The sequence below is a fragment of the Convolutriloba macropyga genome, chromosome 3 (assembly GCF_964194025.1).
Source record: "Convolutriloba macropyga chromosome 3, txConMacr16.3, whole genome shotgun sequence".
NCBI classification, from domain to species: Eukaryota; Metazoa; Xenacoelomorpha; order Acoela; family Convolutidae; genus Convolutriloba; species Convolutriloba macropyga.
The window spans coordinates 33,605,225-33,624,664 of record NC_134470.1 but is presented as its reverse complement, the minus strand read 5'-3'; the positions used below and the strand labels follow the sequence as shown (position 1 = coordinate 33,624,664).

General features: G+C 34.3%; 1 protein-coding gene across 1 annotated transcript in view; it reads left to right on the top strand.

Moving 5' to 3' along the window:
- The window catches only part of LOC142336613 (uncharacterized), a 130,188-nt gene that overhangs the window by 2,493 nt on the left and 108,255 nt on the right, over positions 1-19,440 (top strand). Inside the window, exons 2-5 of the mRNA XM_075385524.1 lie at positions 2,252-2,387; positions 8,291-8,481; positions 9,001-9,205; positions 11,138-11,334. Coding sequence (XP_075241639.1) covers positions 2,252-2,387; positions 8,291-8,481; positions 9,001-9,205; positions 11,138-11,334 — 729 coding nt within the window. The remainder of the gene's footprint in view (positions 1-2,251; positions 2,388-8,290; positions 8,482-9,000; positions 9,206-11,137; positions 11,335-19,440) is intronic.

Sequence of the window (19,440 nt, the reverse complement as noted above, 5' to 3'; positions counted from 1 at the left end):
TTTTACTATAAATTTTTAAAAATTTTTTCGTTAGGGTTTCACCTATGTGATTCCCCGGCATCACTTTGGGACTGGCAAAAGAACCTAACAATTTGATATGCAAAGTTGGCCACTAAATAAAATTGTAACTCCAATTTGCCAACTAAAATTTTTATATTCTCTGAAGCCAGTTAAAACTGATAAATGGTCAATTATAGGGAAAAATTTACAAAAGTTTTGCATATAACCTAAAATTCGTTTTTGTGGATATGTTGAAATTGCAGAGTTACTCTTTTAGCGCGCACAGAGATCGAATGTGGATTGCAAATGCAATACAATAATATAATATGTCCTCTGACTACATTTTACGCAAATTATTGGACCAGTCAATGTTTTTGTTTCATATATGACCTTGTATGATCTCCAAGAAATTTTATTTAACTACGACAGAAAATGAAAATAATATAGTTTTTAGGCTTTGAAATTTTTTGTTCGATCTCTGTATGATCTCTAGGAAAACATATATGATCCTTCTATAACTACCAAGAGTTCATACAAATAGCAGCAGTTCTGAATTTGTTTCTGGTTTATTACGACGTGATTTCTGTTTTACAATTATTGACAACAAATAGCTAAATAAAATCGAACTCAGATTTTCATTGTATGTGATTTATCTCACTCAACGATTTAACTTTTGCACTTTTAAAATTGATATAATTTTTAGTAAAATTGAAATCAAACCCGTGGTTTCATTGTTTCAATAGAACCCATGTTGATAAAATGCGGCGAAATCGATGCAAGAAGCGTCTTTTTTTGTAAATTTTTGTCGATTTCGTCAGTTCTTTATGTAGGAACTGTCGATTATTGTCGTTTATGTCGGAATTGTTGGTATTTGATCTAAGAATCGTCGAATAGCGTATTTTTTGTCGGTATCGTGCGTTTTGATGTAAGAAGTGACGATTATCGTCGTTTTTTTCTCGGTATCGTCAGTCTCAATTTGATTTAAATTCAAAAGAAATACAGTAAAAATAAGTGAGAAATGTTGCGGTGGAGAAGAATGTGGCTAGTAATCTAGGGAATGTAGGTTCGAGACCGGGCAAGGATTGTCAATTTTGTAAGTTTTTTAGAACGGCAAAAGCCGACGATTCTTACGTTTGAGGTTTGATCTTAAGGGCCTTGATCGGTTTTGGCGAAGTAAAACCGACAAAAACCGACGATTTCTTATGTTTTAATCCAAAGAATTTCTCAGCGCGGGAAGCTTCAATTAAAAAATCTTTTATAAAAAAAACTACCAACGAACATCAATTTACCACTGAACTGTTCTCCGTACATTTATGAACGGCTCAAAAACTTCATTAGTTCTTTTTTGTCTTTTTTCATACAATAACCCACTGCCCGAAGTTCTAATTTCTAGTTTTGTATATTTAAAGCAGATTTTTTGTCATCCCATGAAAATTAAAAACTTTAGAGTAATTAGGAAAATCACCGGCAAAAACGAAGCTATATTATTCCAGAATGGGTATTAAAATGGGTATTAAATGGGTGCTATCAATCTTTGAGCTTTTTTAACATTTATTTCATTTTTTCTTTTGCCTGGTTAAAATAGGATGGTGTTGTTGCATCTTTACGAAAAGTATTGAAAATAAAGTAAACAATTTTGTTGCTCGTGAATGTTATACCAAACACCAATGTTATCCGTTATACCTAATACTTTTATAAACACGAATTTGCAGTCGTTCCTGAAACTCACTAGAGGGAAGGATAAAATTTTTTTCTCAGGAACGCAATAAAAAAATAAAGATTTCGAGCAACCTAGAAAACAATGACAGCAAATAATTAAACAGTCGTTGTAACTAATTTCAAGTGGTTCTTAGACGAGACAGAAAAGTGATTGATCGGATTGACAAAACAATGAAAAAAACTGTCATCCTGGTTTTATCCTTGTTATTGAGATTTGAGATTTGGGAAGTATGCATCTTTTAGTGTGCTGGTTAATTCGAAATAGCTCCCCTCAAAAAGTCGGTCTATCTAAGCTGCGGCGAGAGTGGAAGAGTAACCCCAGGCGAGAGTGGTTGGTTATCTTGCAAAATTCTGGCAGATTCTTTCAATCCTTAAGAATTCAGAGACTTTTCAAATTAGATAACATGATGCCGCATATTTTCGGTAAAATTGCGGCAATTCTTCAATTCATCTTTATGTTCACAAATATTCATCTTTTAGTGCTTTTCGGAACGGACTATGTGATAAAAGTCTGAACGGACTATGTGTGTAGATCTGTCAGGTGAGAGGAGCAGTCTTGCAAATGCATTCAATGCCTGTCACTTCCAAGTCGTGTTCAATTCGGATGCATACCAGAACAAGGAAGAGACAAGAGTAGTTATAGTTGAAGCGCCCAAATTGGCAATAAGGTTTGACAACAAATTGATCCAGCAAAAATTTCTGTCTCCAATAAGTTTAATCTAAGGCATCTCATATATTGATCGCCCAGCTTTCCCGGTTCAAATTTTTAAGAGGGGGGGGTAATCAGCCTCAAAACTTCAAAACTTTTACATAATTTTGGGAAGCAATGAGGTGAATACGATTGAAGTTTATGGGGATTAGGGGGGAATTGTTTGGGGATGAATTTGATGTAAGATAGGAACAATTGTCCCGTGTTTGATGTTGAAGTTCTTTGTTCTTTCTTGCTTCAAACTGGCGATGAACTATATTGTAGTATTTTTCCAGCATTCATTTAAAAACATATTTGATTAGTTATTTTTGATGAATAACCATGATGAATTGATTTAAACCGAATAAGAAATACGGGTATCAAGTACAAAATTTATGGGGTACAGAATGGAAATCACCTAAAAAGCAAGGTAATGGTTAACCGCAATATAATTTTAATTAATAGCCGAGAAGCCACAGCGGCTATTATTGGGGACATCGTGGTTTTTTACAATTCAAAGAATTTGAATTGTATTTGGGCGCTGTCTTTTTTTACGACTCGAAGAGGAGTATTTGTTTTCTTAAGGTTTATTTTACCGGAAGTACTATTCGTTCAGACGACGTTTTGACCTGAAAGCGAAAGAGAGTAAAAGTGCCGTGTGGAAACAAACTTTCTCTGAGCGAGAGAAATTTTTTGATCGTGCAGTTCGATCAATGAATTACCTTTTGACTTTGAAAATTGTTTCTTGTCAAAATGCTGCATATAGATGCCCGTTTTTAGCCGTTTTTTCGTCCTCGTTTTTCGCTTATAATTTAGTTTTTTTGTAGAGATTATTTTGAATAGAACCTGTGTTAATATGTGAACCTCTGATATTGACACAAGAGTGTTTTGCAGAGTCTAATAATGCGCTTTAAATTCTAAATGAAAACATATTCCAAAGTTTTGAATTCGTTTTTGGCTTTCCTTAAATTAAATTCTTGATTTTGGATCTTAATGCGGATTTTTGTTTCAAAAATTAGTGCATATGGCAATTTACCTTTAATATTTCATGCATTAAATGCCTCTTTATAACGTGAGATATATCTGTTTTTTTAGAATTGTACACTTGCTTACTCCTTTTTAGCAGTTTTTTGACAATTTTTATTTGCTCTCAAACGAAGTTTGTAGCAATTATATTAGTCCTGTCGGTCTTTTTTTTATGCGATTTTTCGCTTGACCAATTTTTCGTCTGACGCTTTTGACTTTTCGTCCTCAAAAACGGGATAAACAGGTAGCGCCCAGCGGGCATTATGTGCTCTTAGAGCCTTTCAGGTCTGTTTCAGCTCAAACTGTCTTGGAGACTTATACTTAAACTTATGGTTGAGGGGCGGTTCTTAGAGGTTGACACCCCCTTTGTTGACCCCCCCCCACTATTGGCTCCCCCCCCCACCGCGCTTTTGCCCCCCCCCCCACCCAGTGCTGCCCTCATCAGCGCCCGGTGCACCCCCCGTGGCTAGCTACTGACCAAGCCAACCGCTCGCCGGTCGTTTGAGAGCAATTCGCCCGACGTTAGTCGGTTATGTTTATTGATTGAATGGTTTTGTGGCGTTCAGTATTCGAAAATCTGCAGAAAAATTTCATAAGTGCAATTTTGAAAGTTTTTTGACAATTTTATTGCCAAACAATTTACTGTTTCCAGTGGTTTTACTATGCAGGAGGATAGCTATAAAGATTTTTGCTAAATAAGGAAACGTAATTGTTTTTCTATTTCATTTTTTTAATACTGGTTCTTAACTTTCTAAAATCAAGAACTGGTCTGATTTTTCCCATGTTTTTGTTTCTTTCCTGATTCTCAAAGTTCTGGCATGTATCAGTCTATCATTTTCTTGAGACTGTATTTTGGATCAGCTGTGCTTTTATCATTCTTAGATTTTTATTTTATTTTCAAGTGATTTCATTTGAAAGTGCAGCACTGATAATTTGCTTGAAATGCCGTTTAAACATTCTGACTGATACTTACATTCTACAAATAATATTGAGGTCTTATTTAATTTCAGACGATTTCTTCCTTTGAATTAGATTCTGTTTCTTTTGTCTTTTTCTTGATTAATTCGAAGATCTTTTTCAACCATTTTGCTGATTTTTAGTCGTTTTCCCATTATATTGTTTTGTTGAATTGTTGGAAAGTGAATAAAAGTCTCAGGCTTGTAGGCTCTAATTAAAAGGATGCATGTTTTTTGCCACAAAGCTGTCGTTCTGTGCAATTTCAAAAAAATGAGAAATTATGCACAATTTTTGCTCATTTTTTCTCCTTTTCTTCAAAAATACAATGTTTTTGAATTCATCAAGGCGCGGCTAAAATTTTTTATGTTTGGATGACTTGTTTTCTTTGCATGGAACAATGGTTTTTAGTTCTATATGCGTTTGTACTACACGGAAAAAAATTTAATTTTCCATTTTTGATGTTTATTATTTCGGTTAAAAATTCTTTGTTCTTTGACTTAAGACGGTTGTTTTCTCTTCATTAATGCCTTCGGCATAGAGATATTAGCTATTTGAGGAACCAGTTTCTTAGAGGTTATGACTTTGAGTCGTTTCCGGAATTCTTCTGGCTATGTTTTTTTTTAAGATCTGTTCACACATTTTCATGTTTTTTGAAGTCAAATTGGAGTAGAGATTTTGGTCACGCCAAAACAGGAAGTGGAGCAAAAAAGCCAGTGTTTTTTGCGGCGTGAAATTATAACTCTAGTTTTAAAGAAGAGCAAGGAAACTGTGTTTGATAAAAAAATTCTCTCTCTCGCTTGTGGTTTTTTCGTTCACATGCGTCAATTTTTTTTACGGTTTTTTTCGATTTTCTGGATCGGATGTTTTTCTAAATGGTTATTTTAATCCATTCATAGTTCATTATGGGCCAATTCTTTTCGTCTGAACAAAATTTCTCTTTCTTGCTTGAGGTTTTTGTTCACATTCGGCATTTGGACATTGTTTTTCTGTTTTTTTTTTTTTCATTTTTTTATCTGAATTTTTTGGAAATCGCTTTCCCAACTCACTCACAGTCCGCTCTCAATCTATTTTCTTTTTAGTCAATGAAAATTCTTTGAATTGTTCGTCAAGGCTTTTCCTGCTTCTTACGATGATTCTTACGACCTGACTTCTTGGAATTGACTTTTTCAATAACTTCAGTGACCTCTACTTCTTTGCAATTAAAAATTTTGGGCGTGACGTCATTTCTGATTTTAGGTCAAGTGCGTGACTTATTCACTCAAAAAATGACTTCTGAACCCACATATGGAACGTTAAATTTTATGAACATTTACTAGTTAAAGATCAATAGTGTGCATCTAAGTAGTGCCAAATTTATATGCCCTAATTCTTGAGTATTAGTCTTGAGTTTTTCATTTTGATTATGAAGTTTGGAAAATCTTTTTTGGGTTTTTTCCCTATTGACCGTATGTGTCATATGGTTGACAGTCTGAATCTAACCCCAAAATGTCTAGATCTGTTTATCTAATTTCTTTAGTTGTTTCAATTGATGGAAGGCCACTAGCGTCCATCGCGGCTATTTTCCGGCAATCTGCCGTCTATGTTTTCATGTAGGGTCCTGAATTGTCCAAGAGCGGAACAGTGAATTCCAACCTTGACCTTATCTCGCTCGATTTTCCAAAGCATAGTTATTAATAGCCGCCCTCATCTTCTCAGCCGGCTATTATTGCGCTCGTATTTTTTTTTTACTTCGTCAAACTTTTTTTCGCTTTACCATTTTGCCGCTTTTTCGATATTTTGCGTGAAATCTTTTTGACCTCTAGGCTAGTTTCTCTCTTCTCTCATTCTGCTAAAAGTGAATTTGAACATCAGTTGCTAAGCAAAGCAATTCAAAATGAACAGAGTCGGTATAAAAAAGTGAAGTCAGAAATAGAAACGGGATAAACCCATAAAGCCCATTTTAGACGCCCGCTATTTGAACGTCGTTCCTATAAGTCTTAGTTACCACCTCTAATGCTTATTGGTGTTGATAGTAGCCCCTGTAGTCTCTCTCTAAGAAACAGAAGTATGTTCAACGACGAAATGCCATCAAAATAAATCGGACTTAAAAAATATTTTTGTACAAAAATCTTTTTTTTTCAATATATTCTATTCGTTCAATCCCAATCATGCTTATTGGAATCAACGGCGGCTATTTTCCGGCAATCTGCCGGGTATGTTCTATAATTGCTCTGCTGAGCAACAATCAAAATTCCCCGAAAAAATTAGGCGATGAAGTAGCAAACTACAAACTGCTGTATTATTTTCAATGCAGTCGTAGTCTTAGGTTACTAGTTGCTTATAGCGATTTGATTGGCCTCCTAGTTCTTGGTTTTTTAAGGCCGGATTGAACTTACTTTTATTAATTGCTCTTGAACAAAAGTTGAAGCAATTATTAAAAACGTGTTGGTCTTTTCTTTTATGCAAAATTTTCGCTCGACTGTATTGACTTTTGGAGTGAATCTTGCGCCCATTCTTTTTCGTTTTGCGTAATCTAAACTTTTCTCTCACTCACAAGTGTCACACAGCATATCAACTCAAGTGGCGGCAGTTTACTACTAAAACTAAAATGAAAAGGCATCAAAAATGGTTGATTTTTTTTTCACTTTGAAGTTTGTTAGTGATTATAGTGGTATATAATAACCTCTAATGACGTTATTTGAAGCCACCTTAGTCAGTAAGTTTACCCCCACCCCCGCGCTCTGAAGCAGGTTGCACTAGATTAGTGCTCCCATTAGTCGGTCGAGAAAAATTATTCCGTCGATGGTTGGCTGTGTTTTGAAATATTAAACAACACTTGTAGTCGATCCAATATTGATTTTTGAGCCCTTTTTGAGCTAGCCCTAATGATGCCAAATATAAAATATGCACGAACATTGCCGATGATTCAAAACGTGCAATTCCCTTGTAAGGGTCTTGAAGGATATTAAGATTGCCCAAAAATAAACCTGTGTTCTATTGTATTAGAAATTTTGCCAGAAACAGGCCAACGATCATTAAAAAGGTTCCAGAATTCTAAATTTTGACAATTCATAAAATATTATGAATTCTAGAAAAAAATTTTGGAGCATTTTTTGAGAAAAAAAGGAAAATCAATTGATTTTGGAAGTCAAGAGAAATAAAGACTGCAGAGAAGAGTCCCATCAACATTTTTAGCAGAACATATCATTGGCAGTCCCTGTTTTGTTAAGTGCGCCTTTTTAGCTCAGCAATGCGTAGGTGGTAGTCCTCAAAGAAGCTAATAAGGCCAATGCAAACACTAAGACAAAGCTTCTGCTGAAATAGCGTTCTCTTTTTTCCCTCCCCCTCCCCCTATTTTTACCGTTTGAGTCTAAAAGTTTGCAAGATTTTTGCTATTTTTCCAATTCATCTTGCAAGATTTTTGCATTTATCTTGTGGGAATTCTTACCGGAAGAATCTAATAGCTTGCGAATTTCTTGTCACTGAGTTGAAAAGGTGGAAATAATCGCGCAAGCGATTCCAAAAGCTTACAAGAACCGTGCACGCTTCTTCATACCCGTATGCAACCACTTTAAATATTCCTCGCATGATGCTTGCAAATGTTTCAATCCGTAGGTCATTTGGGATATGCTCCAGAAGACATAGGTTTTCTGCATTCTTTGATATCCGCACATCGTTTCATAATAATCTACACCGCAAACAATGATAAATCTAAGTTTCACTTTTGGAGGTAAAACGTTTGTTTCCTAGATTATCCTGGTTGAATGGTTATTTATTTCGAAAAATGAAGATTCTAAAACCTGTTCTATTGTTGAAAAATTATGGAAAAAATTTAAGATTTTCAAAGACAAAACATTAGCTTACTGACTTACGTTATTGAATTACGAAAACTGTTATTGCTCAAACATGTGTGTGTTTTAGCCTGGTGCTGACGATGGTAATGGTTATTTTGGTTTGTGTGCACTGTCGATCGTTCAAGTACTCGAGAATTCTCATGGCATTGACATCCATTGGTTTGTCTCTCCTGGCCCTTATTGGAGGCATCTCGTTTGGAGTGGTAGTCGGACTCAAAATGATCCCTCTCGTTCTCATTGTCGCATATCTTATACTAGGTAAAACTAAGTTCTGCGGCTGGACATTTTTTGTAATCAAAGAAAGCACTAGAACTGCTCTCAAAACGTTTTTCCAATAATAACGGGTTTCGGAGAAGACCAAAAATGTCAGATTAAGAACTTTTTTGATCCTGACCCGAGAGACACCATTATTGTGAACTCATCGACGCATTAAACTCCATTGTTTCCTCTAATTGGTAAAAAAGACAATTTTAGTAAACAAAATTCTTCATTGAAATCCTAGATAAAAATTTTAAATCTTTTCAATCATACCAAAAAATCCATTCATATGATAATTGAAACCTCTATTTAATCCATTCGATCATCACGGTTGAATGAAAAAGAACTGATCTAATAACCTTCAAATCTTGATTAGACAGTCAATACTAAATATGGACGACGACAGAAACAAAACGAGTCAAAGTTTGAATTCGCGCCATTTTCTTCAACCTTGGCATATCTATTCGGTGAGCGATTAATTTTAGGTCAAACCTCGGATCATTTCACAATGTTATACAGGTACTGGTATGGACTCTGGATTCCTACTGTTGCACGAGTGGTGTCTGACAGCCAGCAAGATTGACTATGAGAAGTCGACAGCCACTGAGTTCATGGTGATCACGGCCAGAGGATGCATGTTGAGTGTGACTCTGGCTGACTGGACTGCCATCGCTGCCTTCACTTGCGGATCATTCACGCCATTCCAGGCTGTCAATCTGTGCAGGTGAGTTGGTTCTGTCAAGGATGGAGCGAAAACCACGTACGCATAAACTTTCTTCTGAAAATGAAACGCATATTCTAAACAATGAAAATAAAATATAGTAAGAAACGGGTCCAAGTGGCATCGTATATGTTAAAAGTGAAAATAAATTTTCCCATATACCAAAAAAATAAGCATATTGATTACTTCAAGTGTTTAATAGCCGCGAAGCGATAGCGGCTATTATTGGGGACATCGTGGTTTTTTACAATTCAAAGAATTTGAATTGTATTGGGGCGCTGTCTTTTTACAATTCAAAGAATTTGAATTGTATTGGGGCGCTGTCTTTTTTACAATTCAAAGAATATGTTACAATTCAAAGAATTTGAATTGTATTGGGGCGCTGTCTTTTTTTTAAGATCTGTTCACACATTTTCATGATTTTTGAAGTCAAATTGGAGTAGTGATTTTGGTCACGCCGAAACAGGAAATGGAGCGAAAAAGCGAGTGGTTTTGCGGCGTGAAATTTTTTTTGGCTCTAATTTTAAAGTAGAGTGAGAAAATGGCGTGTGAACAAAAATTCATTTTCTCGCTAGTGGTTTTTTGTTCACATGCGGCAATTTCACTTTGATTTTTACTGTTTTTTCGATTTTTTTGGATCGGGTTTTTTCTAAATGGTTTTCCCAATCCATTAATAGCTCATTCTAGGCCTAGTTTTTTGTGTGAACCAAATTTTCATTTCTCGCTAGTAGTGTTTTGTTCACATGCGGCATTTTGACACCAAGTTTTTGTGTTTTTTTTTTAATTTTTTTATCTGATTTTTTTAGAAATGATTTTCCCAATTCACTCATAGTCCGTTATAAGTCGTTTATTGTTTAGTCAATGAAAACTCTTTGAATTGTACGTCAGGACTTGTCCTGCTATGTTTTTTTAATTCGTCGTCTCCATCGATGGTTCTTACGACCTGACTTCTTGGAATTGACTTCTTGGAATTGACTTCAGTGACTTCTATTGCTTTGCAGTTAAAATTTGTGTACGTGACGTCGTTTCTGCTTTTAGGTCAATTGCGCGACTTACCTCACTCAAAAAAATGACTTCTGAACTCACTTATGGAACTTTAAATTTCTATGAAGATTTACTAGTTAATAGTGTGCATCTAAGTAGTGCCAATATTATATGCCCTAATTTGTGATTTTTAGTCTTGAGTTTTTGATTTCGAATATCAATTTTGAAATAGCTCTTTAAGGGCGTTTTCCTTATAGAACGTATGTGCCAAAAATTGACAGTCCGAAGTTAACCCGAAAAGTCTAGTGGTCTATTGAAGGACTGGTGATCGATCTGTCTATCTTATTTCTTTAGGTGTTTCAATTCATGGAGGGCCACGAGCTTCTGTCGCGGCTATTTTCCGGCAATCTGCCGGCTATGTTTCATTGTTTCTAAGCTTTTATGACATTTCTTCCCATATCATAGTAACATAGTAAATCAGCACTGAATCATAGCATTTCTCAGTATGTGTTTTTATTATGAACAGATTGAAGAATTATCACGTCAATTTTCATTTTTACCTTGTTCAGGTAAGAATCATAGTAAAAAAGCTCTCCGAAAAAACTCTAAACTGTCGAAAATCCAACTCTTCGTTTTTCATGCACAGTCTAAAAATTATGATCTTGTCACTTTTTACCATGTTCAGACAAACAATCATAGTCAAAAAAGCTCTTTGAAAACACTCTGAAGTCCAGAATAGCATAGCTTGGCTTCCAAATTAACCCTTAAACTCCTAAAAGGAGAACCAGCGCACATCATTATGTCAGTTGAACAAAAATTTGTCAATTATGCGGCTGTTTGGTACCAAAAATTACCATTTATCTGAAAACAAATCTCAATTAATAGATTGCTCAGTTCACTTCAGCCGACTTCACGAGTTTTTTTGATCAATCCAAATATGTTTGCCATTAGTGGCTACCTGGCTCTGGCGATAGCCTTTCTCTGGTTTGGTGAAGTGTTCTTCTACTTGCCTATCTTGTGCCTGCAGACGAGGAAGCTGTACCCAAAGGAAAAGAGGAAAACAGACAAGCTCACGGACTTTGCCCAGCCGGGACCCGGACCAGCTGAAAAACTAATTTCTGACAAGACTGACACAACTTTACCTGAGGGTCAGTAACAGTAGATATTCCTCAATTAGCCAGATTTCACTGCTTATAACAATTTTTGAGAACTTAATAACATTTCTACTGTGCCTTAAAACACTATAGCCAAACTTCCCCGGCTGACATCCCGGAGCGATATCAAAAATGTCCGGACAGCAGATGATCTCAACGCGAGAGGTGCGTAGTGCGTTTAAAAGTACACGGTCTGGAAGCATGGCTGAACGCAGGGACGTTAATGCACAAAAATCTAAACAATACCGTAATTTTATTATTAATAGCCGCACAGTGATATCTGGGGATATTATTGGCCTTTTCTTGGTTTTTATTACGACTCCAAGAGGAGTATTGGTTTTCCATCGGTCTTTTTTTTTACAGGAAGTAGTTTTGTTCACGCGGCATTTTGACCTAAAAGCGAAAGTGAGAAAAGTTGTCATGATGAACAGATTTTTGCTAAGCAAGAGAAAATTGTTGATCATGCGCTGCGTTCAGTGAATGACCCTTTGACTGTGAAAAATTTTGTTGAGAGAACGGCGCATAGAGATAACCGTTTTTAACCGGTTTTTCGTTCATTTGGCTAAATTTTTTTAAATGTAATTAAAATTTCTGTAGAAATTGTTTTTGATCGAAGCTTCATTAATATATAACTTTCTGAAATGGATAGCACAAAGAGCCTAATAATACTTTTCAAGCGTAATATTGGCTCATATTTCTCAATTTTATAGTTATTTTTCCAATTTTTTCATTATTTCATCCTTTTTGGATATTTGAGCAGACTTTTTTCTGTAAATTTAGTGTATATGGCAACATTCGATTGCTAATTCGTGCAATAAACAACTCTTTTGAACCTGACTTCCGTTTTGTTTTATCAAATTTTACATATACTAATCCGTTTTTTTTTGCAATTTTTTTTCCAATTCTTCTTTAATTACTGTTTTTTTGTTTTAATTAGTAGAAAAGGTCTTTTTGTGCACAACCAGTGTGTTAATTTCATGTCATCTTTAATCTTTCAATTTCAATTGAAATTGTTTTCTTAATTATATTTTTAACATTTTTTAATTTATAGTTTCAGTATTTTAAAAATTTTTTGCAAACTACTCTAGTTTTGCAAATCTCTGTAACCTTTTGACGTTTATATATTGACAGAAGCATGGCTGTGTAATTTTTTCAAGCCATGATTGCTGAATTAAATTATTTACTTTATTTTGGATCGATATTTTTTGTAGTGTATTTAAAACATGATATAAAATAAGCGAGCTAAACTTTTTGATCACGTGCGGCTTTCTCAAAGCAGTTTTTTAGTTTTAAGTCCAGCTTTCAATCAAAGGTGTTTCTAACAATTAACTAATCTTGTTGTAGTGTGTTTGGAAGTGTCCCATCTGAAGCAATGAATTCACATTTAGACTCAATCTTAATCCATTTCTACCATTTTGCATATTTAAGTTTTTCCGAATATTTTTTTGTATTGTTATTCGTTTTCTAAAGCATATGAAGAATTGTGTGGCTGAAACCAGTTGTTGCAACAATTTTAAGGCTCGTTCGTTTATTATTATTGATTATTTTTTCAAATTCGGGGAAAATTAACTAAATTCGATAAAATTGCCGATTTTTGTATCTTTTTCTTCATTGTTTTATATAGCCGCCCTCATTTTCGCAGCCAGATAATATAGCGCTTCTATTTTTTTTACTTCGACAAACTTTTCTTTTTTTCGCTTTACCCATTTTGCCGCTTTTTCGACATTTTGTGTGAAATCTTTTTGACTTCTCTAAATTAGTTTCACTCTTCTGTCATTCTGCTCAAAGTCCTTTTAAACAGCAGCTGCTCAGCATAGCTATTCAAAATGAAGAGAGTCAGTATAAAAAATTCAAAGTCAGAAATACAAACGGGATAAACCCATACAGCCCATTTTTAGTTGCCCGGTAATTGAACTTTGTTCTAATAGGTTTTAGTCACTATCTATAATGCTTATTGGTATTGATACTAGACCCTGTAGCCTCTCACTGAGAGATAGGAGTATTCTCAATTACAAAATGACATAAAAAAATGGCACTTAAAAATGTGTTCATACAAAAATCAATTTTTGTTGATATTTTCTTTTCTTTCAATCCCAATAGAGTTATGGCAATCAACGGCGGCTTTTTTCCGGCAATCTGCCGGGTATGTTTGACTATTTCTTCTGACATTACGCTTCCTGCTGCTATTTATCAGAGTCAATAATAAGCCGAGAGTTGCAATAAATGTGTTGCTACATTGAAGTGACAGTTAAAATCTTGTCATGGCAATTTTCTCAAATAAGAATTACAATTTTTCTTTCAGGTTTTTTTGTTCATAGCTGTTTCCAACAGCCGATTGATATTTCTCCATCCGTTTCGGAACAGTAAATGTTCTGGCAATAAAGAATAAAAATTTTGCGAATAATTGTTTGGAAGAATCCTGAAAGCTTAACAGGGCATATTTCCCTTAATCAGTATATACAAATTTGCTCATTATTTAAAGGTTGTTTTGCTCTTCTTATATTTTAATTGTTGTTTGTTGCTTCCCGCCGAATTGTATTTGCGTGACTGATGTAATGTGATCTAAAAGTGAAACTGAGAGAACGTAATTAACATTTAATCAAATAAATGGTCCGGAAATTGTATTTATCGTTGTCTCAGTTTGTTTTATAGAATATTCCTTTTCGGTGTTGTTGGTCAATTCCTTTCCCTTTCGTGTTTCGTTTTACGAACTCAGTTTATTGGGTTGTCTGCCATTTCCTATTATTTTGTTGCAAACTATCTGCATAAGAGGTTCCTTTAGCAGTAGTTTTTTCTGGAGTTGCGACTAAAGCTAAATTTTGTCAGACTGCGTAGCATTATATTTTAGATAAATTTCTCATGATGTTTTTTCCTGTCGTTGTTTCTAAAAGCTGTATAATTATTTAGAATATGCAATAGGTCAGTTAGGATGGTCACTATTCTACTTCGAGTCTACTTCCGGCATGCTTCCATTTATGTTTTTTAATTCGTAGTAAGATTTTTGTTATGACATATGACGTCACAACCACTTCAAATCTGCTCTTTGTTCAATCGATCATGCAATTTCAACTGAATTGCGTGTATTGCGTTATTTTTCATATTTAGTGGAGCGACTTTTTTCAGTGGCGTGATTAAGTTTTTGGTCACACGTGACTTACCTCACTGTAAAAAATGACTTTTTCAGTCTGAAATTGATTTTTTTTTAAATTCAATTAAAAGAGATAATGGCAAGTGAGTATCTTTCACTCTAATTGAAAGTTATTTAAGAGCAGCTATTAGAAGCAGCATAAGTTATAAACATTGATAATCAAAACATAACATCTCAGCCTTTATTGAAAATTCTCTTTTTTCGTATTTCTTTTACTATCTTTTTGAGATTGAAGATCTACAAAGCTATTGCGGCTATTTTCTGACAATTTTTGTTACTGCTTGTTCTACATTGTGCCACTTTTTCCTTGGAATCATTCCTTATTCGCTTTTCAGCACTGAATGTAGTGTACATTACCCTGAGGATATTGCTTAACTTAGTAAAGAATTGTACAATTAAAACCATGGTGACAAATTTTGCTAATTTTTTAATGTTCAATTTTAAATTCTGTCAAACGATAATTCTAACAACTATATTAGCCCTACTGCGTTTTTAACGTAATTTTCCCATATATTTTTTTGACGCTTTTGACTTATCGTCCTTAACAAACGCATCCGAGTTTGTAGATAGATAATCGGATCATGTGCTCTCAATTGTATAATAGGTGCGATTTAGATAGCAGAGGGAAGCTATACTGAACGTCAAAAGTAAGTCAGCACCCCTAGTTTTACGAAGTACAAATTCATTGTTTGACGCAATATAGCTCCATCTTGTAATCAGATTTCGCAAAAAAAATTTTGCACCATTGATTTCCTTGGCTAGCGGTCTTGCCTACTAATAAAATTCTGATAATATGTAATTGTAACTAACCAGATACCCATCGTAAAGTTCACGAACTACATACATATCTAGAAAGAAAAAAATTGTCACAAAACTACCTTTTATTAACAAATTTTCTCTCTCTAAAAGCCTAACGCAAATTCAAATTCCACCATAGTTGAACTAATGGGAGATCGTATCACATTTTAAGACAAATTTCTGTTTACAATAAAATTTTGACGGTGTGCGTCGACATTAGTTTATCTTGTAAGTTGTTACTTATTATCTGAACTTCATAAGTATAGGCAAGACCACTAGCCAAAGGCATCATTGGTGTAAAATTTTTCTCCGATATTTGATTGCAAGATAAAGTATTTTCCTTGGAATCATTCCTTATTCCTTGGAATCATTCCTTTTCCTTGGAATCATTCCTTATTCGCTTTTCAGCACTGAATGTAGTGTAAATTACCCTGAGGATATTGATTAACTTAGTAAAGAATTGTACAATTAAAACCATGGTGACAAATTTTGCTAATTTTTTAATGTTCAATATTAAATTCTGTCATACGATAATTCTAAAAACTATATTAGCCCTACTGCGTTTTTAACGTAATTTTCCCATATATTTTTTTGACGCTTTTGACTTATCGTCCTTAACAAACGCATCCGAGTTTGTAGATAGATAATCGGATCATGTGCTCTCAATTGTATAATAGGTGCGATTTAGATAGCAGAGGGAAGCTATACTGAACGTCAAAAGTAAGTCAGCACCCCTAGTTTTACGAAGTACAAATTCATTGTTTGACGCAATATAGCTCCATCTTGTAATCAGATTTCGCAAAAAAAATTTTGCACCATTGATTTCCTTGGCTAGCGGTCTTGCCTACTAATAAAATTCTAATAATATGCAATTGTAACTAACCAGATACCCATCGTAAAGTTCACGAACTACATACATATCTAGAAAGAAAAAAATTGTCACAAAACTACCTTTTATTAACAAATTTTCTCTCTCTAAAAGCCTAACGCAAATTCAAATTCCATCATAGTTGAACTAATGGGAGATCGTATCACATTTTAAGACAAATTTCTGTTTACAATAAAATTTTGACGGTGTGCGTCGACATTAGTTTATCTTGTAAGTTGTTACTTATTATCTGAACTTCATAAGTATAGGCAAGACCACTAGCCAAAGGCATCATTGGTGTAAAATTATTCTCCGATATTTGATTGCAAGATAAAGTAATATTTCGTCAAAAATGTACATTTTACTTCCAAAAACTATGGGGTGCTGCTTTATTTTTGAAGTTCACTATGTAATTGCCCTGCCCTTAGTTTTTACTATTCAAAGGACGCGATTTGAATTGGAGAGCTGTTTCTTTTGAAAGAAGATCCGTTCACACTTTCTTCGACCTATAGTTAACAATGAGAAAAACAGAAGGAAAGGGGTATTTTAGAGCGTTTTTTAACCATTTTTGAAACGAAGTGAAAAAACTGAGTTTGAATATTTTTTCTGTTTCTACGCGCGCCAGTTTGACCAGTGTTTTAATTTTTGTTATCCCGACATTCATTGAAAATTGACTTCCATTTTCACTGTTGGTTATCTTCGGTTTCTGCCTGATGGCTTTATGAGGTGTTACTCCTAACGACACGTACATTTATATATTTAATTCATCAAATGTAGTTTATTGTTATTATGACATGGATGCTATTTGTCTACTTAAACCATTAGTGAGTTTTTGAGTTATGATCGTTTTATAGTTCTTTTTGTCTTGTTCTCTCATGGTCTTGCTAATGACTCGTTACATTGGCTCTCTAAATATGCATAACGCAAGCTATTGAGTTTTGTCTGAGTAATTGTTAAAAAAAATTGTCTTGTTTGCAGCTTTGGTCTTAATAATGGTAGAACTCATATTGTCAGTAATAAGCTAAAATTTGAACCTATAAAATGGGTTCAACTGACATTTCTGCAGTTTTTTTACAATTGTTTTTGACCGTATTTTTTCTCAAAAAGTGTAACCACTTTTTTGCTTTCTCCGTTTTTATTAAATTTTCCTGTTCATCATATCACTTAATTTTGTTAACGGCAAATCTTGTGGGTGCTCTGATCATACATAATTGAAGCTTATTAATGTTTTCTATTATCAACATTTTTAATTAATTTGGCGTCCCTTATTCTATTTTGCATCCTTTTCAGAGTTTTTGTTGTTAAATTGTAACTAAATCTTGTTCATGACAAGTGCTAATGTCTGCATCAATTTTGACAACGCTGTTTCTCAGAATATCAGTGAGTCATTAGGATTTTCGTGCCTGGTGTGCAGGTTGGTCTTGTAAAAAGGTGTCAGTAAAACAGGTTGCACAAGATTTTCTGATTTAAAAAAACTGGAGCCACTTTGTGGTTTCATTTTTGATAGCTAATTCAGAACTTTTTTTATTCCAAAAACTTCTAATTACTTTTTGTCTTTTGAGCATGCCTGTTCAATTTTTTGGTTTCAAGTCCCGTAATCTCAAATTTTACTTGTCTAAAATGCTTTTCAGTCGGACTATGTAGAATTTTTCAATAACTCCAGCTATTAAATAGTGGCTTTACATCATGCAGACCAATCGTATTGTAAAACTGTCATTAAAGTTTAGATTTTTGCTCCGTTCGACGCTCTATTGTGATGGGATCTCTTGTTCATTTTGATATAAAGTTAGGAATGACATTTCCAAGTTTCTTGATATACATATTTGGTGTTCTAGTCACCTGTCTTAATCATTAGGACAGCACAAGACGTCCTTTTCGGATATTTCAAGCTTTTTTTCTTCGAACTTATGATTTATTTTGACGAATTTTTAATAGCCGCACAGCAATAGCTGGGGCTTTTGTTGGCCTTTTCTTGTTTTCTACAATTCAAAGAATTTAAAATGTATTGGGGCGCTGTCTTTTTTTAAGATCTGTTCACTCATTTTCATGATTTTTGAAATCAAATTGGAGTGGTGATTTTGATGAAGCCGAAACAGGAAGTGAAACAAAAAAGCGAGTAGTTTTGCGGCGTGAAAAATTTTTGCTCTATTTTTCCAGTAGATCGAGAAAACGGTGGTTGACAAAAAAAATGCTTTCTCGCTAGTGGTTTTTTGTTCACATGCGGCAATTTCACTTCGATTTTTACTGTTTTTTCAATTATTGTGATTGGATTTTTTTCTAAAAGAATAATCTGAACGAATTTCTAATTGCCCAATCCATTCATAGCTTATTCTAGTCTTCGTTTTTTGTTCGAACCAATTTTTTGGCTCGCTGGTGCTTTTTTGTTCACATGTGGCATTTTTTTCATTTTCTGTATTTTTTTTTCATTTTTTGATCTGATTTTTTTGGTAATGGTTTTCCTGATTCACTAATATTCCGTTCTAGGTTTGGTTTTTGTTTAGTCAATTAAAAATTTTTTGTATTGTACGTCAGGACTTGTCCTGCTTTGTTTTTTATTTTGCTGTCAAGATTTTTGTTACGACCATATGAGGTCACAGCCAATTTAAATCTGCTTTCTGTTCATTCTTTCATGCAATTTCGACAGAAATTTGTGCATGAAGTCATTTTTCACTCTTAATGGAGCGAGTTTTTTGTCCATTTGAGTGATTAAGTTTTTCTTGACACGTGACTTACCTCACTTTAAAAATTGACTTCCTCGCTTTGAAATGGACTTTTCTCTACTTCAATTCAAAAAGATAAGGTCAAGTGAATGTGTGCCACTCTAAATGAAGGTTATCTGAGAGCAGCTAATAGAGGCAACAATAACTTATACAGATTCTTAATTAAAATATAACATCTGATCCCATAATGAGACGACTAATTTTTTGGTCGGTCTGTGTTTTTTGAGACTGCAGATCTACGAAGTTATTTCGGCTAATTCCTTGCAATCCGCCAGCCATTTTTACTTAGCATATTGTTATTAGTTTGCCGTCTTTGATAACAGTACTCCTTCAAAATTATTTTTTAATCTTTTTTATTCGTGTTTGTTTTGGTTTGAGCTCTGTCGACTGTCGAAGGCGTTTCTTTTGAGGCTGATAGTGAGGTCTTAATTTTTTAATGTCCTTACATATTTATTCAGGACTGGTTCTGCTACGTTTTTATTTCATTGTAAAGTTTTTTAATAGCCGCCCTCATCTTCTCAGCCGGCTATTATAGCACTCCTATTTTTTACAATTCAACGAATTTG